At 40.3% G+C, this 24641-nt stretch overlaps 3 protein-coding genes and 1 long non-coding RNA gene across 9 annotated transcripts; 2 read left to right on the forward strand and 2 right to left on the reverse strand.

The window, feature by feature from the left end:
* The first annotated feature begins 225 nt into the window (after positions 1-225).
* LOC103982180 (uncharacterized) lies at positions 226-13664 on the forward strand. The gene is made up of 20 exons (XM_065101904.1): positions 226-276; positions 429-593; positions 686-926; positions 1363-2016; positions 2575-2736; positions 2809-3080; positions 3159-3601; positions 4257-4394; positions 4467-4738; positions 4817-6052; positions 6125-6396; positions 6475-7710; positions 7783-8054; positions 8133-9368; positions 9441-9712; positions 9791-11026; positions 11099-11370; positions 11449-12684; positions 12757-13028; positions 13107-13664. The coding sequence occupies exons 1-3, from the start codon at positions 226-228 to the stop codon at positions 875-877; spliced, it is 408 nt and encodes a 135-aa protein (XP_064957976.1). The 3' UTR covers positions 878-926; positions 1363-2016; positions 2575-2736; positions 2809-3080; positions 3159-3601; positions 4257-4394; positions 4467-4738; positions 4817-6052; positions 6125-6396; positions 6475-7710; positions 7783-8054; positions 8133-9368; positions 9441-9712; positions 9791-11026; positions 11099-11370; positions 11449-12684; positions 12757-13028; positions 13107-13664.
* Positions 13665-16848: 3184 nt separating this feature from the next.
* LOC135611318 (transcription factor HHO2-like) lies at positions 16849-18740 on the forward strand. 3 transcript variants are annotated; one of them, XM_065106993.1, is made up of 5 exons: positions 16849-17224; positions 17300-17499; positions 17584-17914; positions 18041-18117; positions 18231-18740. In XM_065106993.1, the coding sequence occupies exons 1-5, from the start codon at positions 16849-16851 to the stop codon at positions 18405-18407; spliced, it is 1161 nt and encodes a 386-aa protein (XP_064963065.1). In that variant the 3' UTR covers positions 18408-18740. The 3 variants fall into 3 exon arrangements, with proteins under 3 accessions (XP_064963065.1, XP_064963066.1, XP_064963064.1); XM_065106994.1 differs by having other exon boundaries at positions 18058-18117; positions 18231-18368; XM_065106992.1 differs by having other exon boundaries at positions 18041-18740.
* LOC108952535 (uncharacterized) lies at positions 17324-19451 on the reverse strand. Of its 4 annotated transcripts, none has more exons than XR_001977578.2 (4): positions 19295-19450; positions 19079-19189; positions 17556-18976; positions 17324-17462 (listed from the first exon to the last, which is right to left on the reverse strand). It is a non-coding gene; the product is annotated as an uncharacterized LOC108952535 (long non-coding RNA). The 4 variants fall into 4 exon arrangements; XR_010486511.1 differs by having other exon boundaries at positions 17556-18695; positions 18806-19189; XR_010486512.1 differs by having other exon boundaries at positions 17556-18692; positions 18806-19189; positions 19295-19449.
* A 535-nt stretch (positions 19452-19986) lies between these two features.
* Positions 19987-24635, reverse strand: LOC135611320 (uncharacterized). The gene is made up of 7 exons (XM_065106997.1): positions 24535-24635; positions 23657-24439; positions 23468-23563; positions 23328-23368; positions 23094-23211; positions 21617-21697; positions 19987-20323 (listed from the first exon to the last, which is right to left on the reverse strand). The coding sequence occupies exons 2-7, from the start codon at positions 23846-23848 to the stop codon at positions 20267-20269; spliced, it is 585 nt and encodes a 194-aa protein (XP_064963069.1). The 5' UTR covers positions 23849-24439; positions 24535-24635; the 3' UTR covers positions 19987-20266.
* Between the last annotated feature and the right edge of the window lie 6 nt (positions 24636-24641).

A 24641-nucleotide genomic window follows, 5' to 3' on the forward strand; every position in this document is an offset into this window, starting at 1 on the left:
TTCCTTTCCCCTCGTCGAGCGTAGCAGCTCAGAAGCCAAATCCCTCCGCTGCTCTTCCCAGATCCACGGGAAGCTCCTCCTCGCTCACTCTTTTTCCAATCTCTTGCATCTAAAATGTCTCTCTCCTTTTTCGATTTCTTCGCTTCATGTGGCTCACGTGCTTCGAAGTTTTAATCTTTATCTCCACTAACTCTTACTCCGTTTATCTCTGCTGGAACAGGTGCAATGGCCAATGCCAAACCAATGTCTGACGACCGGACTTCGTGGGTTTTCCAGGTCTGATGGCGGGATGTGCCTCGTTCCGCTTGCGATGAGTGCAGCAGCCTCTGGAGGATCTGATGATTCGACGAGATTAAGTATGGGTCCCATCCGTAAGTTGTTCGATGGATTTCCTCAACCAATTAAAAGCTTTCCGTGGAAGAAAGTGATATCGATATCTCAGCGTGCCTCTTCTAGCTGTGGCATGCCTCAGCGAGATGTCATACTGTGCCCATGAGAGAAAGATGGGTGTGATACCGATTCCATTCATTGTCGGGTTTACTCTTGCTGGGGTTCTTAAGAATACAGCGGAGGAGGTTCTGTCAGATCTCAAGGTGTGTGATATTCGATTGACTTACTTTTGTCAGAGTTCATGAGCGTTGCTTCGTATGCTGGTGTGCTTCTTACAATTGGTTGCCTTTCTCAGGAAGAAGGGTTTCCCTGGTATTTGTTTCTGATTGTGAGCTTCTTCACATTACTCAAATTGCCTGGCCCATATTATCCATACTGGGGCCGGTTATTGATTCCTCACTTTGCTAATGGTGGTCTTTGGAGGACTGTTTGGCTAATATTTATGTGGTATAAAGGGCCTAATGTGACACCTGAAGCTTCCGTATAGGCTGTTGTTTATAGATGGATGCCTTATCTCTGTATGGTGTTAGGAACAGGTACTTTTCTTCTTTATATTACTGTAAGTGGAATAACTTGTGAGTAGATCATTCTTAGCATAGTGGAATACATCAATTTTGTTAAGAACATGATCCTTTGGCATTGATCATTCTTATTTTGGTAATCGTTGTCATAACTTCTTGATGACTTGTCTAAACTCATATAGAGAACTTCAGGAAAATGATAACCAGATGCTATCATGAAGCATCATGTTTCATAGGTATAGTAGCATAAAAATTCATGCAGTGAAACTGACCTCTGGGTGCAATTCAATGTCAAGCAATATGTGGTATCATTTCACTTTTCATGTTGTTTTATTTGCAGTTTTCATATGTTAAACTATTCCCCTCTTTTTTGCAGTTGATGTGAGTAATATCTTAAACTATTTTGTTTTCTGTCAAAGAATCCTGCTGATAAGAGGAATGTTGTATGTAGGAGGGGTTTCATCAAAGAAAACAGTGGGATGCATCTTCAAAACTTTTCTATAATCCATGAGAATGGAAAATTATGTCCAAGTGTAACTCTAACTTCTCAAACATTTCATTTCATTAGACTGAACTGTCGAATTACTTTCTGGTCTTTCTGCATAGCAGTACTAAACTACTAAATTTCTCAGTTATAGAGTTCTAATGTTGAAATATTGAGCTAATTTTCTAATCAGCGCTTTAAGGATGCTTAGATAGATCATTGGCTGTTATGCAAGATAAATGCATTTTAGGTGCAGCTTTAGCAGGAAAAGTGCTCAAGACCAATTGTTGATGATAACTGACAATTTTCTCTGTTGGAAATCTTGGTTTATGACGAAACGAGCAACAATAGTAAATGTATTTTAGCTCTGTTTGGTTGCTAAAAGATGGTGGTTTGTTTTGCATCGTTCGGCTGCTGAAATGGAGTTGGTCGAGGAGAACCAGAGACCACTGGTTAAATTTTGAGGTAGTATTTCAGAGAGCACGAGAAAGAGTTCAAGTATTTGGATAACTTGTCCAAATATTTGTGCTGTCTCGAAGCTTCCCTGTCATTTCCTCTGTTTCACAGGGGCAGAACCTATTGACAACTTGTCATCAAATATGATGCAGATGATGAATGGTGGTAAGCTCAGAATTAAGCGAACTCTTTGTTCGGTGTCTCCAACTTTGTCTGTTAAATACCAACTGCTTGTCATCTTTTCTAAATTCAATATGTTCTGCTCATATTTATGAACCTTTGAAATTCTTGTGCACCGAAAATTAACATATTTGTATTGGTAGCTGCAGCAAAATAGAATCTGATTAAATTTTAAAGCAAGATTAGAAAAGAATTTTATTCTCTGCTTTTTTTTTTTTCAGATATTGTTGTAGACACACTAGTTACTAGTTCCATTATTTAGGAAGATTGTGAATTTATCAATCCATTATCTTTGCATTAAATTTCATTTTTCATTATCATCAGTGTTCTCGCTTGCAATATTTCCCATTTATGCTTTGCTTGAAAGCTTGTTAGGAAGCTACCGTTTCTTATTGAAAAACTAGATTCAATTATTATGGCCCATGAAAAAGTACAAATTTGACACAAAATGTAGTATATGGTTTGTATATAACCTTCAGCATGTTTCAGCATCTTTCGTAGTAAAATATAGATCCATCTTGTAACTTACTCGGAATGTCTCAGATTATGTAGCTCTTGTTTTCATAGTTCAAAAAAGCTACGCATGATTTGTGTTTGGCAAAGTTCACCGGTGGTGTCAGATTCTTGTTTGGTTGTCCATTTGCGATGCCATCATAGCAAGGGATCAAAGGACAGGCTGTTGCGTTTCTGGCCCTAGTCCAAGATGTGAGCCATTGCTTTAGTTTTCATTCTCGTCATGAATGAATCCATTAGTCTAATTAATTTTATGGCTGATAGGCATCGATGAGGGAGCATGCGGAAGTCGGTCCATGTGAAGTGGGACCTCATGGAAACCATCAGCAGCTTCTTTGATCCCAATTGGATACAATCTTGGATATCATCGTCGCTGCAGTCCGAAGAAGGAAACCATCAGTTTGAACTAAGTGGGAGGACAGGAACTTGGAGACTGACTCTACTTTTTCCGGATTCAACAGCTACTACGAACTCCAATTCATCATGCAGTCTCGTCATCATCATCATCATCATCATGATGCACCATATTCACATTGGTAAATCTTGTGAATAATAACTTACCAGTCCAAACATAACTTACTTGGCTGATCTTTTCCGTCCATGCCTTTCTCCAGATCGGAGAGCAAGTGATCTCAGCTGCCTAATGTTTATAATGGATTGGGCATTTGCCTTTGGAAATTCTTGCTTACGCTGGAACACGAAGCTAATGCTCTGCTGGAAAGTCGAATACTTGGATGTTTCTGCATTGTGTCATGAATCAGAAAGAGGAAATTAGCATCCATGACCGGGACAGTGATAAACCTGGAGCATAATACTTATATATGACTAGTGGTGGGATCGATCCGAGTGACATTTGAACCTTGAGAAGGCCATCGTTGTTGTTAGTTGTGACTCTGTCTGTACATGGATACACCTCCTCGGAGGACATGGAAATTTGACATGAAAGGATAAGCTGTGAAAGCTTGTTAGGAAGCTACCGTTTCTTATTGAAAAACTAGATTCAATTATTATCAGTGTTCTCGCTTGTCATCAAATATGATGCAGATGATGAATGGTGGTAAGCTCAGAATTAAGCGAACTCTTTGTTCGGTGTCTCCAACTTTGTCTGTTAAATACCAACTGCTTGTCATCTTTTCTAAATTCAATATGTTCTGCTCATATTTATGAACCAACTTTGTCTGTTAAATACCAACTGCTTGTCATCTTTTCTAAATTCAATATGTTCTGCTCATATTTATGAACCTTTGAAATTCTTGTGCACCGAAAATTAACATATTTGTATTGGTAGCTGCAGCAAAATAGAATCTGATTAAATTTTAAAGCAAGATTAGAAAAGAATTTTATTCTCTGCTTTTTTTTTTTTCAGATATTGTTGTAGACACACTAGATACTAGTTCCATTATTTAGGAAGATTGTGAATTTATCAATCCATTATCTTTGCATTAAATTTCATTTTTCATTATCATCAGTGTTCTCGCTTGCAATATTTCCCATTTATGCTTTGCTTGAAAGCTTGTTAGGAAGCTACCGTTTCTTATTGAAAAACTAGATTCAATTATTATGGCCCATGAAAAAGTACAAATTTGACACAAAATGTAGTATATGGTTTGTATATAACCTTCAGCATGTTTCAGCATCTTTCGTAGTAAAATATAGATCCATCTTGTAACTTACTCGGAATGTCTCAGATTATGTAGCTCTTGTTTTCATAGGTCAAAAAAGCTACGCATGATTTGTGTTTGGCAAAGTTCACCGGTGGTGTCAGATTCTTGTTTGGTTGTCCATTTGCGATGCCATCATAGCAAGGGATCAAAGGACAGGCTGTTGCGTTTCTGGCCCTAGTCCAAGATGTGAGCCATTGCTTTAGTTTTCATTCTCGTCATGAATGAATCCATTAGTCTAATTAATTTTATGGCTGATAGGCATCGATGAGGGAGCATGCGGAAGTCGGTCCATGTGAAGTGGGACCTCATGGAAACCATCAGCAGCTTCTTTGATCCCAATTGGATACAATCTTGGATATCATCGTCGCTGCAGTCCGAAGAAGGAAACCATCAGTTTGAACTAAGTGGGAGGACAGGAACTTGGAGACTGACTCTACTTTTTCCGGATTCAACAGCTACTACGAACTCCAATTCATCATGCAGTCTCGTCATCATCATCATCATCATCATGATGCACCATATTCACATTGGTAAATCTTGTGAATAATAACTTACCAGTCCAAACATAACTTACTTGGCTGATCTTTTCCGTCCATGCCTTTCTCCAGATCGGAGAGCAAGTGATCTCAGCTGCCTAATGTTTATAATGGATTGGGCATTTGCCTTTGGAAATTCTTGCTTACGCTGGAACACGAAGCTAATGCTCTGCTGGAAAGTCGAATACTTGGATGTTTCTGCATTGTGTCATGAATCAGAAAGAGGAAATTAGCATCCATGACCGGGACAGTGATAAACCTGGAGCATAATACTTATATATGACTAGTGGTGGGATCGATCCGAGTGACATTTGAACCTTGAGAAGGCCATCGTTGTTGTTAGTTGTGACTCTGTCTGTACATGGATACACCTCCTCGGAGGACATGGAAATTTGACATGAAAGGATAAGCTGTGAAAGCTTGTTAGGAAGCTACCGTTTCTTATTGAAAAACTAGATTCAATTATTATCAGTGTTCTCGCTTGTCATCAAATATGATGCAGATGATGAATGGTGGTAAGCTCAGAATTAAGCGAACTCTTTGTTCGGTGTCTCCAACTTTGTCTGTTAAATACCAACTGCTTGTCATCTTTTCTAAATTCAATATGTTCTGCTCATATTTATGAACCAACTTTGTCTGTTAAATACCAACTGCTTGTCATCTTTTCTAAATTCAATATGTTCTGCTCATATTTATGAACCTTTGAAATTCTTGTGCACCGAAAATTAACATATTTGTATTGGTAGCTGCAGCAAAATAGAATCTGATTAAATTTTAAAGCAAGATTAGAAAAGAATTTTATTCTCTGCTTTTTTTTTTTTCAGATATTGTTGTAGACACACTAGTTACTAGTTCCATTATTTAGGAAGATTGTGAATTTATCAATCCATTATCTTTGCATTAAATTTCATTTTTCATTATCATCAGTGTTCTCGCTTGCAATATTTCCCATTTATGCTTTGCTTGAAAGCTTGTTAGGAAGCTACCGTTTCTTATTGAAAAACTAGATTCAATTATTATGGCCCATGAAAAAGTACAAATTTGACACAAAATGTAGTATATGGTTTGTATATAACCTTCAGCATGTTTCAGCATCTTTCGTAGTAAAATATAGATCCATCTTGTAACTTACTCGGAATGTCTCAGATTATGTAGCTCTTGTTTTCATAGTTCAAAAAAGCTACGCATGATTTGTGTTTGGCAAAGTTCACCGGTGGTGTCAGATTCTTGTTTGGTTGTCCATTTGCGATGCCATCATAGCAAGGGATCAAAGGACAGGCTGTTGCGTTTCTGGCCCTAGTCCAAGATGTGAGCCATTGCTTTAGTTTTCATTCTCGTCATGAATGAATCCATTAGTCTAATTAATTTTATGGCTGATAGGCATCGATGAGGGAGCATGCGGAAGTCGGTCCATGTGAAGTGGGACCTCATGGAAACCATCAGCAGCTTCTTTGATCCCAATTGGATACAATCTTGGATATCATCGTCGCTGCAGTCCGAAGAAGGAAACCATCAGTTTGAACTAAGTGGGAGGACAGGAACTTGGAGACTGACTCTACTTTTTCCGGATTCAACAGCTACTACGAACTCCAATTCATCATGCAGTCTCGTCATCATCATCATCATCATCATGATGCACCATATTCACATTGGTAAATCTTGTGAATAATAACTTACCAGTCCAAACATAACTTACTTGGCTGATCTTTTCCGTCCATGCCTTTCTCCAGATCGGAGAGCAAGTGATCTCAGCTGCCTAATGTTTATAATGGATTGGGCATTTGCCTTTGGAAATTCTTGCTTACGCTGGAACACGAAGCTAATGCTCTGCTGGAAAGTCGAATACTTGGATGTTTCTGCATTGTGTCATGAATCAGAAAGAGGAAATTAGCATCCATGACCGGGACAGTGATAAACCTGGAGCATAATACTTATATATGACTAGTGGTGGGATCGATCCGAGTGACATTTGAACCTTGAGAAGGCCATCGTTGTTGTTAGTTGTGACTCTGTCTGTACATGGATACACCTCCTCGGAGGACATGGAAATTTGACATGAAAGGATAAGCTGTGAAAGCTTGTTAGGAAGCTACCGTTTCTTATTGAAAAACTAGATTCAATTATTATCAGTGTTCTCGCTTGTCATCAAATATGATGCAGATGATGAATGGTGGTAAGCTCAGAATTAAGCGAACTCTTTGTTCGGTGTCTCCAACTTTGTCTGTTAAATACCAACTGCTTGTCATCTTTTCTAAATTCAATATGTTCTGCTCATATTTATGAACCAACTTTGTCTGTTAAATACCAACTGCTTGTCATCTTTTCTAAATTCAATATGTTCTGCTCATATTTATGAACCTTTGAAATTCTTGTGCACCGAAAATTAACATATTTGTATTGGTAGCTGCAGCAAAATAGAATCTGATTAAATTTTAAAGCAAGATTAGAAAAGAATTTTATTCTCTGCTTTTTTTTTTTTCAGATATTGTTGTAGACACACTAGTTACTAGTTCCATTATTTAGGAAGATTGTGAATTTATCAATCCATTATCTTTGCATTAAATTTCATTTTTCATTATCATCAGTGTTCTCGCTTGCAATATTTCCCATTTATGCTTTGCTTGAAAGCTTGTTAGGAAGCTACCGTTTCTTATTGAAAAACTAGATTCAATTATTATGGCCCATGAAAAAGTACAAATTTGACACAAAATGTAGTATATGGTTTGTATATAACCTTCAGCATGTTTCAGCATCTTTCGTAGTAAAATATAGATCCATCTTGTAACTTACTCGGAATGTCTCAGATTATGTAGCTCTTGTTTTCATAGTTCAAAAAAGCTACGCATGATTTGTGTTTGGCAAAGTTCACCGGTGGTGTCAGATTCTTGTTTGGTTGTCCATTTGCGATGCCATCATAGCAAGGGATCAAAGGACAGGCTGTTGCGTTTCTGGCCCTAGTCCAAGATGTGAGCCATTGCTTTAGTTTTCATTCTCGTCATGAATGAATCCATTAGTCTAATTAATTTTATGGCTGATAGGCATCGATGAGGGAGCATGCGGAAGTCGGTCCATGTGAAGTGGGACCTCATGGAAACCATCAGCAGCTTCTTTGATCCCAATTGGATACAATCTTGGATATCATCGTCGCTGCAGTCCGAAGAAGGAAACCATCAGTTTGAACTAAGTGGGAGGACAGGAACTTGGAGACTGACTCTACTTTTTCCGGATTCAACAGCTACTACGAACTCCAATTCATCATGCAGTCTCGTCATCATCATCATCATCATCATGATGCACCATATTCACATTGGTAAATCTTGTGAATAATAACTTACCAGTCCAAACATAACTTACTTGGCTGATCTTTTCCGTCCATGCCTTTCTCCAGATCGGAGAGCAAGTGATCTCAGCTGCCTAATGTTTATAATGGATTGGGCATTTGCCTTTGGAAATTCTTGCTTACGCTGGAACACGAAGCTAATGCTCTGCTGGAAAGTCGAATACTTGGATGTTTCTGCATTGTGTCATGAATCAGAAAGAGGAAATTAGCATCCATGACCGGGACAGTGATAAACCTGGAGCATAATACTTATATATGACTAGTGGTGGGATCGATCCGAGTGACATTTGAACCTTGAGAAGGCCATCGTTGTTGTTAGTTGTGACTCTGTCTGTACATGGATACACCTCCTCGGAGGACATGGAAATTTGACATGAAAGGATAAGCTGTGAAAGCTTGTTAGGAAGCTACCGTTTCTTATTGAAAAACTAGATTCAATTATTATCAGTGTTCTCGCTTGTCATCAAATATGATGCAGATGATGAATGGTGGTAAGCTCAGAATTAAGCGAACTCTTTGTTCGGTGTCTCCAACTTTGTCTGTTAAATACCAACTGCTTGTCATCTTTTCTAAATTCAATATGTTCTGCTCATATTTATGAACCAACTTTGTCTGTTAAATACCAACTGCTTGTCATCTTTTCTAAATTCAATATGTTCTGCTCATATTTATGAACCTTTGAAATTCTTGTGCACCGAAAATTAACATATTTGTATTGGTAGCTGCAGCAAAATAGAATCTGATTAAATTTTAAAGCAAGATTAGAAAAGAATTTTATTCTCTGCTTTTTTTTTTTTCAGATATTGTTGTAGACACACTAGTTACTAGTTCCATTATTTAGGAAGATTGTGAATTTATCAATCCATTATCTTTGCATTAAATTTCATTTTTCATTATCATCAGTGTTCTCGCTTGCAATATTTCCCATTTATGCTTTGCTTGAAAGCTTGTTAGGAAGCTACCGTTTCTTATTGAAAAACTAGATTCAATTATTATGGCCCATGAAAAAGTACAAATTTGACACAAAATGTAGTATATGGTTTGTATATAACCTTCAGCATGTTTCAGCATCTTTCGTAGTAAAATATAGATCCATCTTGTAACTTACTCGGAATGTCTCAGATTATGTAGCTCTTGTTTTCATAGTTCAAAAAAGCTACGCATGATTTGTGTTTGGCAAAGTTCACCGGTGGTGTCAGATTCTTGTTTGGTTGTCCATTTGCGATGCCATCATAGCAAGGGATCAAAGGACAGGCTGTTGCGTTTCTGGCCCTAGTCCAAGATGTGAGCCATTGCTTTAGTTTTCATTCTCGTCATGAATGAATCCATTAGTCTAATTAATTTTATGGCTGATAGGCATCGATGAGGGAGCATGCGGAAGTCGGTCCATGTGAAGTGGGACCTCATGGAAACCATCAGCAGCTTCTTTGATCCCAATTGGATACAATCTTGGATATCATCGTCGCTGCAGTCCGAAGAAGGAAACCATCAGTTTGAACTAAGTGGGAGGACAGGAACTTGGAGACTGACTCTACTTTTTCCGGATTCAACAGCTACTACGAACTCCAATTCATCATGCAGTCTCGTCATCATCATCATCATCATCATGATGCACCATATTCACATTGGTAAATCTTGTGAATAATAACTTACCAGTCCAAACATAACTTACTTGGCTGATCTTTTCCGTCCATGCCTTTCTCCAGATCGGAGAGCAAGTGATCTCAGCTGCCTAATGTTTATAATGGATTGGGCATTTGCCTTTGGAAATTCTTGCTTACGCTGGAACACGAAGCTAATGCTCTGCTGGAAAGTCGAATACTTGGATGTTTCTGCATTGTGTCATGAATCAGAAAGAGGAAATTAGCATCCATGACCGGGACAGTGATAAACCTGGAGCATAATACTTATATATGACTAGTGGTGGGATCGATCCGAGTGACATTTGAACCTTGAGAAGGCCATCGTTGTTGTTAGTTGTGACTCTGTCTGTACATGGATACACCTCCTCGGAGGACATGGAAATTTGACATGAAAGGATAAGCTGTGAAAGCTTGTTAGGAAGCTACCGTTTCTTATTGAAAAACTAGATTCAATTATTATCAGTGTTCTCGCTTGTCATCAAATATGATGCAGATGATGAATGGTGGTAAGCTCAGAATTAAGCGAACTCTTTGTTCGGTGTCTCCAACTTTGTCTGTTAAATACCAACTGCTTGTCATCTTTTCTAAATTCAATATGTTCTGCTCATATTTATGAACCAACTTTGTCTGTTAAATACCAACTGCTTGTCATCTTTTCTAAATTCAATATGTTCTGCTCATATTTATGAACCTTTGAAATTCTTGTGCACCGAAAATTAACATATTTGTATTGGTAGCTGCAGCAAAATAGAATCTGATTAAATTTTAAAGCAAGATTAGAAAAGAATTTTATTCTCTGCTTTTTTTTTTTTCAGATATTGTTGTAGACACACTAGTTACTAGTTCCATTATTTAGGAAGATTGTGAATTTATCAATCCATTATCTTTGCATTAAATTTCATTTTTCATTATCATCAGTGTTCTCGCTTGCAATATTTCCCATTTATGCTTTGCTTGAAAGCTTGTTAGGAAGCTACCGTTTCTTATTGAAAAACTAGATTCAATTATTATGGCCCATGAAAAAGTACAAATTTGACACAAAATGTAGTATATGGTTTGTATATAACCTTCAGCATGTTTCAGCATCTTTCGTAGTAAAATATAGATCCATCTTGTAACTTACTCGGAATGTCTCAGATTATGTAGCTCTTGTTTTCATAGTTCAAAAAAGCTACGCATGATTTGTGTTTGGCAAAGTTCACCGGTGGTGTCAGATTCTTGTTTGGTTGTCCATTTGCGATGCCATCATAGCAAGGGATCAAAGGACAGGCTGTTGCGTTTCTGGCCCTAGTCCAAGATGTGAGCCATTGCTTTAGTTTTCATTCTCGTCATGAATGAATCCATTAGTCTAATTAATTTTATGGCTGATAGGCATCGATGAGGGAGCATGCGGAAGTCGGTCCATGTGAAGTGGGACCTCATGGAAACCATCAGCAGCTTCTTTGATCCCAATTGGATACAATCTTGGATATCATCGTCGCTGCAGTCCGAAGAAGGAAACCATCAGTTTGAACTAAGTGGGAGGACAGGAACTTGGAGACTGACTCTACTTTTTCCGGATTCAACAGCTACTACGAACTCCAATTCATCATGCAGTCTCGTCATCATCATCATCATCATCATGATGCACCATATTCACATTGGTAAATCTTGTGAATAATAACTTACCAGTCCAAACATAACTTACTTGGCTGATCTTTTCCGTCCATGCCTTTCTCCAGATCGGAGAGCAAGTGATCTCAGCTGCCTAATGTTTATAATGGATTGGGCATTTGCCTTTGGAAATTCTTGCTTACGCTGGAACACGAAGCTAATGCTCTGCTGGAAAGTCGAATACTTGGATGTTTCTGCATTGTGTCATGAATCAGAAAGAGGAAATTAGCATCCATGACCGGGACAGTGATAAACCTGGAGCATAATACTTATATATGACTAGTGGTGGGATCGATCCGAGTGACATTTGAACCTTGAGAAGGCCATCGTTGTTGTTAGTTGTGACTCTGTCTGTACATGGATACACCTCCTCGGAGGACATGGAAATTTGACATGAAAGGATAAGCTGTGAAAGCTTGTTAGGAAGCTACCGTTTCTTATTGAAAAACTAGATTCAATTATTATCAGTGTTCTCGCTTGTCATCAAATATGATGCAGATGATGAATGGTGGTAAGCTCAGAATTAAGCGAACTCTTTGTTCGGTGTCTCCAACTTTGTCTGTTAAATACCAACTGCTTGTCATCTTTTCTAAATTCAATATGTTCTGCTCATATTTATGAACCAACTTTGTCTGTTAAATACCAACTGCTTGTCATCTTTTCTAAATTCAATATGTTCTGCTCATATTTATGAACCTTTGAAATTCTTGTGCACCGAAAATTAACATATTTGTATTGGTAGCTGCAGCAAAATAGAATCTGATTAAATTTTAAAGCAAGATTAGAAAAGAATTTTATTCTCTGCTTTTTTTTTTTTCAGATATTGTTGTAGACACACTAGTTACTAGTTCCATTATTTAGGAAGATTGTGAATTTATCAATCCATTATCTTTGCATTAAATTTCATTTTTCATTATCATCAGTGTTCTCGCTTGCAATATTTCCCATTTATGCTTTGCTTGAAAGCTTGTTAGGAAGCTACCGTTTCTTATTGAAAAACTAGATTCAATTATTATGGCCCATGAAAAAGTACAAATTTGACACAAAATGTAGTATATGGTTTGTATATAACCTTCAGCATGTTTCAGCATCTTTCGTAGTAAAATATAGATCCATCTTGTAACTTACTCGGAATGTCTCAGATTATGTAGCTCTTGTTTTCATAGTTCAAAAAAGCTACGCATGATTTGTGTTTGGCAAAGTTCACCGGTGGTGTCAGATTCTTGTTTGGTTGTCCATTTGCGATGCCATCATAGCAAGGGATCAAAGGACAGGCTGTTGCGTTTCTGGCCCTAGTCCAAGATGTGAGCCATTGCTTTAGTTTTCATTCTCGTCATGAATGAATCCATTAGTCTAATTAATTTTATGGCTGATAGGCATCGATGAGGGAGCATGCGGAAGTCGGTCCATGTGAAGTGGGACCTCATGGAAACCATCAGCAGCTTCTTTGATCCCAATTGGATACAATCTTGGATATCATCGTCGCTGCAGTCCGAAGAAGGAAACCATCAGTTTGAACTAAGTGGGAGGACAGGAACTTGGAGACTGACTCTACTTTTTCCGGATTCAACAGCTACTACGAACTCCAATTCATCATGCAGTCTCGTCATCATCATCATCATCATCATGATGCACCATATTCACATTGGTAAATCTTGTGAATAATAACTTACCAGTCCAAACATAACTTACTTGGCTGATCTTTTCCGTCCATGCCTTTCTCCAGATCGGAGAGCAAGTGATCTCAGCTGCCTAATGTTTATAATGGATTGGGCATTTGCCTTTGGAAATTCTTGCTTACGCTGGAACACGAAGCTAATGCTCTGCTGGAAAGTCGAATACTTGGATGTTTCTGCATTGTGTCATGAATCAGAAAGAGGAAATTAGCATCCATGACCGGGACAGTGATAAACCTGGAGCATAATACTTATATATGACTAGTGGTGGGATCGATCCGAGTGACATTTGAACCTTGAGAAGGCCATCGTTGTTGTTAGTTGTGACTCTGTCTGTACATGGATACACCTCCTCGGAGGACATGGAAATTTGACATGAAAGGATAAGCTGTGAAAGCTTGTTAGGAAGCTACCGTTTCTTATTGAAAAACTAGATTCAATTATTATCAGTGTTCTCGCTTGTCATCAAATATGATGCAGATGATGAATGGTGGTAAGCTCAGAATTAAGCGAACTCTTTGTTCGGTGTCTCCAACTTTGTCTGTTAAATACCAACTGCTTGTCATCTTTTCTAAATTCAATATGTTCTGCTCATATTTATGAACCAACTTTGTCTGTTAAATACCAACTGCTTGTCATCTTTTCTAAATTCAATATGTTCTGCTCATATTTATGAACCTTTGAAATTCTTGTGCACCGAAAATTAACATATTTGTATTGGTAGCTGCAGCAAAATAGAATCTGATTAAATTTTAAAGCAAGATTAGAAAAGAATTTTATTCTCTGCTTTTTTTTTTTTCAGATATTGTTGTAGACACACTAGTTACTAGTTCCATTATTTAGGAAGATTGTGAATTTATCAATCCATTATCTTTGCATTAAATTTCATTTTTCATTATCATCAGTGTTCTCGCTTGCAATATTTCCCATTTATGCTTTGCTTGAAAGCTTGTTAGGAAGCTACCGTTTCTTATTGAAAAACTAGATTCAATTATTATGGCCCATGAAAAAGTACAAATTTGACACAAAATGTAGTATATGGTTTGTATATAACCTTCAGCATGTTTCAGCATCTTTCGTAGTAAAATATAGATCCATCTTGTAACTTACTCGGAATGTCTCAGATTATGTAGCTCTTGTTTTCATAGTTCAAAAAAGCTACGCATGATTTGTGTTTGGCAAAGTTCACCGGTGGTGTCAGATTCTTGTTTGGTTGTCCATTTGCGATGCCATCATAGCAAGGGATCAAAGGACAGGCTGTTGCGTTTCTGGCCCTAGTCCAAGATGTGAGCCATTGCTTTAGTTTTCATTCTCGTCATGAATGAATCCATTAGTCTAATTAATTTTATGGCTGATAGGCATCGATGAGGGAGCATGCGGAAGTCGGTCCATGTGAAGTGGGACCTCATGGAAACCATCAGCAGCTTCTTTGATCCCAATTGGATACAATCTTGGATATCATCGTCGCTGCAGTCCGAAGAAGGAAACCATCAGTTTGAACTAAGTGGGAGGACAGGAACTTGGAGACTGACTCTACTTTTTCCGGATTCAACAGCTACTACGAACTCCAATTCATCATGCAGTCTCGTCATCATCATCATCATCATCATGATGCACCATATTCACATTGGTAAATCTTGTGAATAATAACTTACCAGTCCAAACATAACTTACTTGGCTGATCTTTTCCGTCCATGCCTTTCTCCAGATCGGAGAGCAAGTGATCTCAGCTGCCTAATGTTTATAATGGATTGGGCATTTGCCTTTGGAAATTCTTGCTTATGCTGGAACACGAAGCTAATGCTCTGCTGGAAAGTCGAATACTTGGATGTTTCTGCATTGTGTCATGAATCAGAAAGAGGAAATTAGCATCCATGACCGGGACAGTGATAAACCTGGAGCATAATACTTATATATGACTAGTGGTGGGATCGATCCGAGTGACATTTGAACCTTGAGAAGGCCATCGTTGTTGTTAGTTGTGACTCTGTCTGTACATGGATACACCTCCTCGGAGGACATGGAAATTTGACATGAAAGGATAAGCTGTGAAAGCATTGCAAATCTTGAAAGGCAAAAGAGAAAGTTTTGGGTTGGGTTGGGTTCTTACGAACAAGCGAAATACGACTCAACTCAGGTCTCCAAAGTCAAAAAATCTAGCACTCCACTCCATTGGCAGGGCAAAGCAAAGGTGTGTGTACTTACTACTTATAAGGTGCTGTGCTTATTCCACAACCAAAGTGGCGTTGGCGTTGCTGCTTTGCTTTAGAATCCCAAACACCAAAAGCGAAATGATGAGTGGACATCCCCAAGTGGGGTTGAGTAATGTTCTGCTTTACCCAGCAGAATCTTAGCAAGCTGTTCACCAACCTGTCTGTCCCTATCTATCTATCTATCTATCGGAGGAGGAGATGAGATGAATATTGCAGATTCTATCTATCCATCCATCCATCTATCTATCTATCTATGAACTTTATTCCGCCCGAGACCCATGTAACTCGCATCTTGAGTGACCACTCATTTACCCACCCCCCCCCTTCATCCCATGTCTCGGATACGTTCTCCCATCTCCCGAGATGCCCATAAAAATTGACCATCTACTACTCGAGGGGATGACTTGCTTCTCAAGCATCATCTTGACTCGTTCTTCGTCGAGGGGACGACCGACAGTAACAACAACGCAAACCGAACTCTGGAGAGATCTGATTGCTGCCGCTTCTTTGTGGGAACAACAACAACAACACGATTCAACGTTTCAATCGAGACCACATATCATCGTGCGTGGAATTCCAAGTTGTGGATTCTTTCTTAGTAGGGGACAGACGTTCGCTCGCTCGGAAGAACTCTCCGATGGCAGAGAGTAGAGTCAGACTTTGACGAAAAGTAGCAGTCAATCAAATACTACAGCAGTCAATGGAAAATCGACCGATACTGCTTCTTCCAAACATCCCCTTCCATTGATTCGTACGGCAATAGATTGATTGGCTTTTTTGGGAAGAGAAGGGGGGGGGGGGAGAGGGGTTGCTGCGCTCCCTCCCATGGCATCTTCTAAGCATTCATTCCACTCTTCCCATTTGTGAACCCCTCCCTCGATAGGAGGAGGAATCAATCGAGACAAGGAAGGACGACCGTCCTTTCATGTGCCACGAGGTTATCGACCATCCATCACCACAGAACGGAAACGAAATGTTACCCCCATCTACCATCCATCCATCCATCCCCTCACACACCCTTCGAATTATATCTAGGCTTGTCGCATTTCCAAGATTCTTGCACGGTGGATGACCCAACACGATCTACCAAAATTAATTGCATCACGAGGGATGTTATTTCCTACCCTTTGTTCATCTCTCTCTCTCTCTCTCTCTCTCTCTCTCTCTTTTGGGTTCTATCGAGAATAAAAAAAAAAGTAATATAATCACGTATTTAGTGTGATTATTTTTCACAGAATAGGATCCTCTACTTTGGATCCATATGTTTATTGGATTGAATATAGATCACTAATCATGCTTATAAATTCAAGTTAATTAAGTCAAAATAGGATCCTCTACTTTGGATCCATATGTTTCTTTTTCTAATATATATATATATAATCTAAGTTAATTAAGTCAAAATCGTTGACTATTTATCTGACAAATCATATATATATATATATATAGTCTAAAATAAATAAATTGACATCGTCATTAAATCATTACATAAAAAATATAAAAAATAAATAAATAAATAAAAAGGTGGCACGAAGATTCCAAGTCGAAGCGAGTTGGATGGAGAAGCGCGTGTTGGCGTCGGATGACTTACGCGACCGCTCGAGCTCGACCTCGTGGATATCCTCCCGTTCGTTTTGTCCCCTCTTCCGCGATTCCCTCGAACCGGACGATTCCTCTCCTCTCCGCTCCGCTCCGCTCCCTTTTCTTCACCTCCGTTCAAAAACAAAAGACGACGACGGGAGGGATGATAGAGCCAGCGGCGATGGGCTCGGAGGTGGGGTTGGCGTTGCAGCTCTGCGCCGTGCGGACCGTCGGCGGCTTCGTGAAGGATGCGGCGACGGAGAGCGCCAGCAGGGCGGCTAGGCTGGTGGAGTCCATCAAGATCTTGGAGGAGGAGAAGCGCAAGATCGAAGCTTTCCAGCGCGAGCTCCCTCTCTGCATGCATCTCCTCGGCGAGGGTCCGTTGGATGCCTCCTTTTCCCTTTCTTTCCATTGGATTCGTTTTCTTGCGGTTCTGAGAATTCCGGTCGCAGTGATCGACGGATTGAAGAAGGAGACGGAGCGATGCGGCGGCGGGTGTTTCGGGCGTGTTCTCCGGGAGTTGTTACCCGTGGAGAGTAGAGTCGAGGAGGATGGAGAGGTAAAAGTAGACGACAAGATGAACTGGATGAGCTCCGCCCAGCTCTGGAGCGATAACTACGGCGAGAACGACATCAGTCACGAGAATCACGAGGTGATGATCTGCGGTAAAAAAAGGAGGAACTTTTCGTGAGATTTTTTTTTGCTTACATGGATCTTCCACTTCTGGTCGCGGCAGGAGGGACGCAGGCAGGGGAAGGAGAACTTGTTCTTGGAATGCAAGAGCCCCGGCGGCGACGGCGCTTTCTTACCGTTTGAAGCGCTGTCGACGGTTTCTGCGAGCTCCGAGGAGAAGAAGCCTGCCGCCGCGTTGCCCGACCGCCGTGGCTGCGGTCGCGGCCCCAAAAGCGTCGGCAGAGCACCGGAGTCGTCTCCAGCTCCAGCGACGGTGTGCGGCCGCCTTGGCTTCCAGTCCCAGCATCAGCCGTCGAGGAAGGCGAGGAGGTGTTGGTCGCAGGAGCTGCATCGGCGGTTCACGCTCGCCATCCAACAGCTCGGCGGTGCCCAAGGCGAGTGGCTTTTGCAGAATTGTCCCCTTTTTCTCTTTGCTGGTGTCGATCCATCATGTTCTACTTACTCCCCGAATACACTACTATTCTTTGGCTTGGATCCGAGTGTCGTGTTCGTTGATGCAGTGGCTACTCCCAAGCAGATACGGGAAGTGATGAAGGTGGAGGGGCTCACAAACGATGAGGTGAAAAGCCATCTGCAGGTGGCTACCCAGTTCCTCCTCCTCCTCCTCCTCCTCGTGGATTACTTACCTTACTGCTTCCTAATCCTTGTCGTGAGATGGCGTTTTCCGACGTTCTGCTCCTGCTATTTCAGAAATATCGATTGCACGCTGGAAAGCTGCCTAATGCTTCTTCAGCCATGGCGAGTCCACCGGGTGCGGAGGGAGGCTCATCATGCGTCCGGCTTCAGCAGCAATGCATCAGTCCTCCTCCACAGCAGAGCGTTTCGCCTTCTGGTTCTCTCTCCACAGAGCCCTCTTCAGCTGGTTAGCTCTACCCGAGCCCCGTCGATCGCTGCCGGAGATAGATAGCTTCGAGGAAGATGGCAAACGAAGTAATTTATTTGAAGTGAGGCCTCCTTTAGGCGAAGATACCGACCGGCATAACATAGAGAGGTGGAATTTTGCAGGTGAGGTCGTTTGACTCCTCGGTTCTCTTTTGCTTAATTTTGGGTTCGGACAATGAAGGCATCGAGTAGAGTGTTTAGTTTCTTTTCTGATGAAGATTTCGATCGTCATCATCAAAAGAAAGATCACCAGAACTATATGAATGAATACTGCTGGAATGGAATCATCTCGTCATTTTATTATTATTATTATTATTATTATTATGAATGAAGTGAAGAGAAGGAAAAAAACACAAGGTCTATACGACTGGTGCATTGCTTACCGTGGCATGTAAATGAGACGACGACATAAGAAGACGAGGATTGCCGCCGGACCAGATATGAAGTGCTCCGAGAACTCGCTTGTCATGCGGCTGGAACACCGAAGCAAGCGGCATTGATTTGGCCGACAATATCTTCTTTCAGATCGGGGAACCGCTCACAATCTCGGGAGCCTGTTGGTCAACAGTCCCAAGTCTTCCTTGTCAAACACGTCAACCGCTAATTACCACTTGATATTTAAGGAAAAGGAGCAAAAAATAATAAAGACTACGGACAATTCATAGAAACTGCTGTCGTTAGATTTGACAAGGCCTCGGGGAATCAGGTGGTCGTCATCATCACCTTAATTCTTTCTAGACGTGCCCGGAAACTAAGGTCGGAATCACCTGCATTTGCATTTGCATTTGCATTAGCATTAGCATTAGCATTAGCATTAGCATTAGCATGGGGCCACGAGCAGATCTCGAGGTCGAAGAAAGGACGGGTCTCACCTCAAACAGGTAGGTTCCAAGCCTCTTTCCAACCTTAAGAGTCTTCTGAGCTTCTCACGAACAAAAAGGTCTTCGTGATCCTGACACCAACCTTATTCCGACTTCCTCCGGAAGTAGAGCAAGTCTCCTATTGAAACAGGAAGCTCGTTACCAGTGTCCTATCCTCTGATCGGAAAGACTATCCAAATCTCCTATTAGATTATAAACCCTTTATAATTAAATAAAATATATAATAAATCTAATTAATAAATATTGATTAATAAAAAATTATATTATACTATAATTCTTTAGAAGATAACGTGTTTGATGAAAGAAACTCTCTTAATAATTTATCCTAAACCTTATATTTTTGTCTACAAATAGACTGGGATTAAACGAGATATGTCATAAAAAAAAACGTAATCGAGAGATTACGATTTTTCTTTCTAACCTCCCAAAACCATCAACAATAATGATCCTTTTCGTTACGAGGTATGCATATCTTTCGATGTCATAGAAAATACAATACAGATCGACAACATTATGATATTCGAATCCGGATGACAATGTCTTTACATATCGTACAGAGATCTTTTTCATATGACATCAAAAGATATGCATTATAAATCCGATCTAATATTATTTGATTTCAATTCTGACATAGATTTTTTTTCACATTACATATAACATATCACATATTTTATACTTACATATGAAAGAAGAAAGAATGTTCTGAATATTTTTATGTAGGCTGTAGAGAAATGCACTACATACTCTGACATGAATCAAACATGACATGAGGAAAACAGTATTTCTGATATGTCAAACATCACAAGCTTCCTTTTTTTAAAGAATCAAAAGGATATGAAAGAGCAAGTTCGCTTAATGATGCAATTCTACTGCCATAGTGATGCCCCTAATCAGCCAAATGCATCAACAGGCAAGAGCAATGCACCTCAAGATTTTTGCTCGTGGCAATGAATCCTCATGCTGTCAGGTCCTATCCACGATTAGCAACGCCTCAAGTTCTTCCTTGCGCTGCATCAGTTCCTGTAATGATCCCACAACTTGGGGTTAGGGAACAGAAAACAGAAAAACTTGACATCACAATACTAACAAGTCATAAAATATAGAGATTTCCATTAAAACAGAGCCCAACATGGAACGATCAAGGCTACAATGATGAGGGCGACAAAAACAATAGTCTTACTGCCAACTGTTTGGAATTAGCCACATGGATTCTTCCACACCCAACATTTAGTTCAAATAAGGACGGTGTCAAGAACAGGAGACCTCCTGATCTGCACTTGCAAAGATTCTTGTTCATACTGTTTGACATTGTTATATGCACCACTCCTTTGTTCAAGTACAAAAACATAATGTTATGTGCACACAAACAAAAGTTAAAAGTATTAATACACAATCTTGTGAGTTCAAATTCAACATCAGTTGTTAATAACGAAACATCGTCAGGGGCCATGTTGTCAAAGATTTGTTTGGAATGGTCAAAGCATTCCGACTGATGATAACACATCAAATTCATAACATAACATGATCAAAGTCATATCCGCAGGCCAACAAGACAATGACTCGAAACCATTAGAAAGCAGATAACATAAAACAAAGACTGCTTCTTGTACTAGTGTCAAACCATCCTCATCTCGACATCGTATAGCAATGTGTTAAAAAAAATATTGAGAAAGAACACATGTTCGTAGCCACCTTTAGGATAGACAGTTTGATTACACAAATTTTTTATTTGCATGCAATAAATTAAATTCACATATGACAAATGTTATCCTTTTCTGCATGGAAAACTAGGATAAGACACTTTACTTTATAGGCGTTAACTCATGAAATATTAAAATTATGACCCCAGCAGGATAGTTAAATTTTCTGCATTCCAAAATGACAAATGCAACCAAATTTCCTATCACATATGACGAATGTCATCCTTTTCTACATCTAAAACTAGGATAAGATTTTACTTTATAGGAGTTAACTCATGAAATATTTAAATTATGACCCCAGCAGGATAGTTAAATTTCTGCATTCCAAAAATGACAAATGCAACCAATGCAACAAAACTTCTTATCACTTGCCTACTTTGACAATTTAAGATTCTGCACTACTATCTAGAACAAAATGTTTTCTTCTTTTACCTTCCTTATTCGTTAGGACAGTCTATCAAATTGAGCATGATTGATACAATTAGAATGTCAAGTGGGGCAATCCTTCTCAACAAACCCAGTTAACAAACAAATAAATCTTTGATTCCAGAAAACACAGCATCATCTAATACATTTATCATGACCATGTGGCTTTCTCCCCAAGACTGCTTACCTCTAGATCTCTAGCTGCTTGCTCTCTTGTTGTTTCCTGATGCTGGCGTGATCGCTTCAAGAAACCAATGCATGATGCACCCTGAATATTTGTGCCCACGTATCATTTTGCGGAATATCAAAAATAAGATATATGAACCGATCCAAAAATATGCCAACTAATGGATTTGACATGGCCATACAGCATGCAACACATCCGGGTGCCACTCAAATATTGGGATTGTTCGATGAAGGTACAATGATCATGCTTCATGTAAGGAAGAAAAGGCCAAGAATTATGTGAATGTTTGTGTGCACATATCATTTTGTGGAATATCAAAAATAAGATATACGACCCGATCCAAAAATATGCCAACTAATGGATTTGACATGGCCATACAGCATGCAACACATCTGGGTGCCACTCAAACATTGGGATTGTTCGATGAAGGTACAATGATCATGATTCATGTAAGGAAAACAAGGCCAAGAATTATTTGAATGTTTGTGCCCCCATATCATTTTGTGGAATATCAAAAATAAGATATATGAACCGATCCAAAAATATGCCAACTAATGGATTTGACATGGCCATACAGCATGCCACACATCTGGGTGCCACTCAAATATTGGGATTGTTTGATGAAGGTACAATGATCATGCTTCATGTAACGAAGAAAAGGCCAAGAATTAGGTGAATGCTTGTGCCCCCATATCATTTTGTGGAATATAAAAAATAAGATATATGAACCGATCCAAAAACATGCCAACTAATGGATTTGACATGGCCATACAGCATGCCACACATCCGGGTGCCACTCAAATATTGGGATTGTTTGATGAAGGTACAATGATCATGCTTCATGTAACGAAGAAAAGGCCAAGAATTAGGTGAATGCTTGTGCCCCCATATCATTTTGTGGAATATAAAAAATAAGATATATGAACCGATCCAAAAACATGCCAACTAATGGATTTGACATGGCCATACAGCATGCCACACATCCGGGTGCCACTCAAATATTGGGATTGTTTGATGAAGGTACAATGATCATGCTTCATGTAACGAAGAAAAGGCCAAGAATTAGGTGAATGCTTGTGCCCCCATATCATTTTGCCGAATATAAAAAATAAGATATATGAACCGATCCAAAAACATGCCAACTAATGGATTTGACATGGCCATACAGCATGCCACACATCCGGGTGCCACTCAAATATTGGGATTGTTTGATGAAGGTACAATGATCATGCTTCATGTAACGAAGAAAAGGCCAAGAATTAGGTGAATGCTTGTGCCCCCATATCATTTTGCCGAATATAAAAAATAAGATATATGAACCGATCCAAAAACATGCCAACTAATGGATTTGACATGGCCATACAGCATGCAACACATCCGGGTGCCACTCAAATATTGGGATTGTTCAATGAAGGTACAATGATCATGATTCATGTAAGGAAAAAAAAGGACAAGAATTATGCGAGTGCAGACCAACCGAGATCACATAGGTTAAGCCACAAGCAAGAAGCAAGTAGCTGGAGATCTCCTGAAGAAGCACCAGGTACCTCGGTTCTCCACTGACAACCGGGAAAGCTCTTGTCATGACAGCAACACTAGAATGGAAGAAAACCCCCATTTCAAAACCACTAATCACAGCATCAAATAAGTTAACTTTTCCATTGATGCTTCAAACACTAAAGGTAAATATATAAACGGTATAAGAACATACAAAATCTGCAGCATGCCCCTGCATGCCCAGTACTCCAATATCTGTTCGTCATCAAAAGGAGATACGCGTTGTAAAACCTAACTGGACAAAGAATCAACAATCGAATTCAAACTGAAAGCAAAAAGAATATCAAAACAAACCCTCCAGATTTTGATGATGAAACCCCATTCGGTCTCAGCGACAGCCACGAAGAGGGAGATGGCAACCGCGTAGCATCGAAATATTCCGCCAAAGATCTATCCGAAGGAGCTCAGAGCGGGAGAATCAGAGATGAGAGAGAGGGATGATGTTAGAGAAGGAAGTGCGAGCCAGGGTTCGAGGGGGAGTACATCAGATCCGTTTCTGAAGGATCGGACGGCGAAGAGGGCGTTCACGAAGACACAGGCGACGGCGGCGACGGCGGTGACGAAGCTGAAGCAGCGGCAGACGATCAGCAAGGGGTCCGGCCTCGCCCGCACCCGTAGGGCCTGGATGTTGGGCGGCGGCCGCGAAGTCTCGCCGGCTTCGGCACCTCTCGCCATCAGACGGGTCCGCTCCCTTGGCTTCTTCTACTCCCTCCTCTTCTTAATCCGCTCGCTTAAGGTTTCGGATGCGGGGAGCTCGCTCACTTCGCCTCTCCTAATGGCATCCAGAAGAAGGAACGCCGCACAAGGAATCGGGAGCGTAGAGGAGGAAGCGAGCACACTTTCCTTCGGCGGCGGTTTTGGTATAAAGCGAGCTTAGCGGAGCGAGAGAGGGTTGCTTGCAGTTGGCCGGGCAAGTGGTCGATGCCCGTAGATGCGGCGCCCACACACCACACTGCCCATCCCAAGTATTCAGACCTAACAATCAACCGCACCGAAATTATATATATATATATATATATATATATATAGGAGAGAGGTGACCTTTTGCGTGTGAGCCACTGTTGACCACCCCAAACCGACTTCTTCCAAGGACTTCCAAGCAAATAGGTCAAAGTTCCATGGCGATTTCAATAGACCCAACGGACCATTCACTGCCACCAGTTGGAACGCATCTCGTTCGAACAGTCCCTCATAGCTTGTCCCTCTTTACCTTCCTTCCTTGTACACGTAGTGCTGGAGCATGACGAATGGTCGTGGAAAGCAGAGCTATCGGTTGGCAATGTAGTTTAATGCGTGATTCATGTCATGAGCATTATATGATATGTGATGATGGACTTTTATGCCAATTTTCTAAGATTTACCGATCGATTAGACACCGACGAAACGACACGACGACAAAGACGACGACGGCGACGGGGGGCGTCGGACGCAAACCGAAGAATCGGGTACCGGCCGTGGGCGTCCAACC

The sequence above is a fragment of the Musa acuminata genome, chromosome BXJ2-4 (genome assembly GCF_036884655.1).
Source record: "Musa acuminata AAA Group cultivar baxijiao chromosome BXJ2-4, Cavendish_Baxijiao_AAA, whole genome shotgun sequence".
Classification (NCBI taxonomy): domain Eukaryota; kingdom Viridiplantae; phylum Streptophyta; class Magnoliopsida; order Zingiberales; family Musaceae; genus Musa; species Musa acuminata.

What these genes read in the sequence shown, in the direction of transcription:
- LOC103982180 (XM_065101904.1), top strand. Translation starts at nt 226, where the DNA reads ATGGCCAATGCCAAACCAATGTCTGACGACCGGACTTCGTGGGTTTTC. An exon ending in GGACTTCGTGGGTTTTCCAG is followed by an intron (nt 277 to 428) that starts GTCTGATGGCGG and finishes GGAAGAAAGTGA; the next exon opens with TATCGATATCTCAGCGTGCC. An exon ending in AGGTTCTGTCAGATCTCAAG is followed by an intron (nt 594 to 685) that starts GTGTGTGATATT and finishes TGCCTTTCTCAG; the next exon opens with GAAGAAGGGTTTCCCTGGTA.
- LOC135611320 (XM_065106997.1), bottom strand. Translation starts at nt 23,848, where the DNA reads ATGGCGAGAGGTGCCGAAGCCGGCGAGACTTCGCGGCCGCCGCCCAAC. An exon ending in CCTTCAGAAACGGATCTGAT is followed by an intron (nt 23,564 to 23,656) that starts GTACTCCCCCTC and finishes TCCTTCGGATAG; the next exon opens with ATCTTTGGCGGAATATTTCG. An exon ending in AGGGGCATGCTGCAGATTTT is followed by an intron (nt 23,212 to 23,327) that starts GTATGTTCTTAT and finishes CTTCCATTCTAG; the next exon opens with TGTTGCTGTCATGACAAGAG.
- LOC135611318 (XM_065106992.1), top strand. Translation starts at nt 16,849, where the DNA reads ATGACTTACGCGACCGCTCGAGCTCGACCTCGTGGATATCCTCCCGTT. An exon ending in CATGCATCTCCTCGGCGAGG is followed by an intron (nt 17,225 to 17,299) that starts GTCCGTTGGATG and finishes TTCCGGTCGCAG; the next exon opens with TGATCGACGGATTGAAGAAG. An exon ending in ACAGCTCGGCGGTGCCCAAG is followed by an intron (nt 17,915 to 18,040) that starts GCGAGTGGCTTT and finishes TCGTTGATGCAG; the next exon opens with TGGCTACTCCCAAGCAGATA.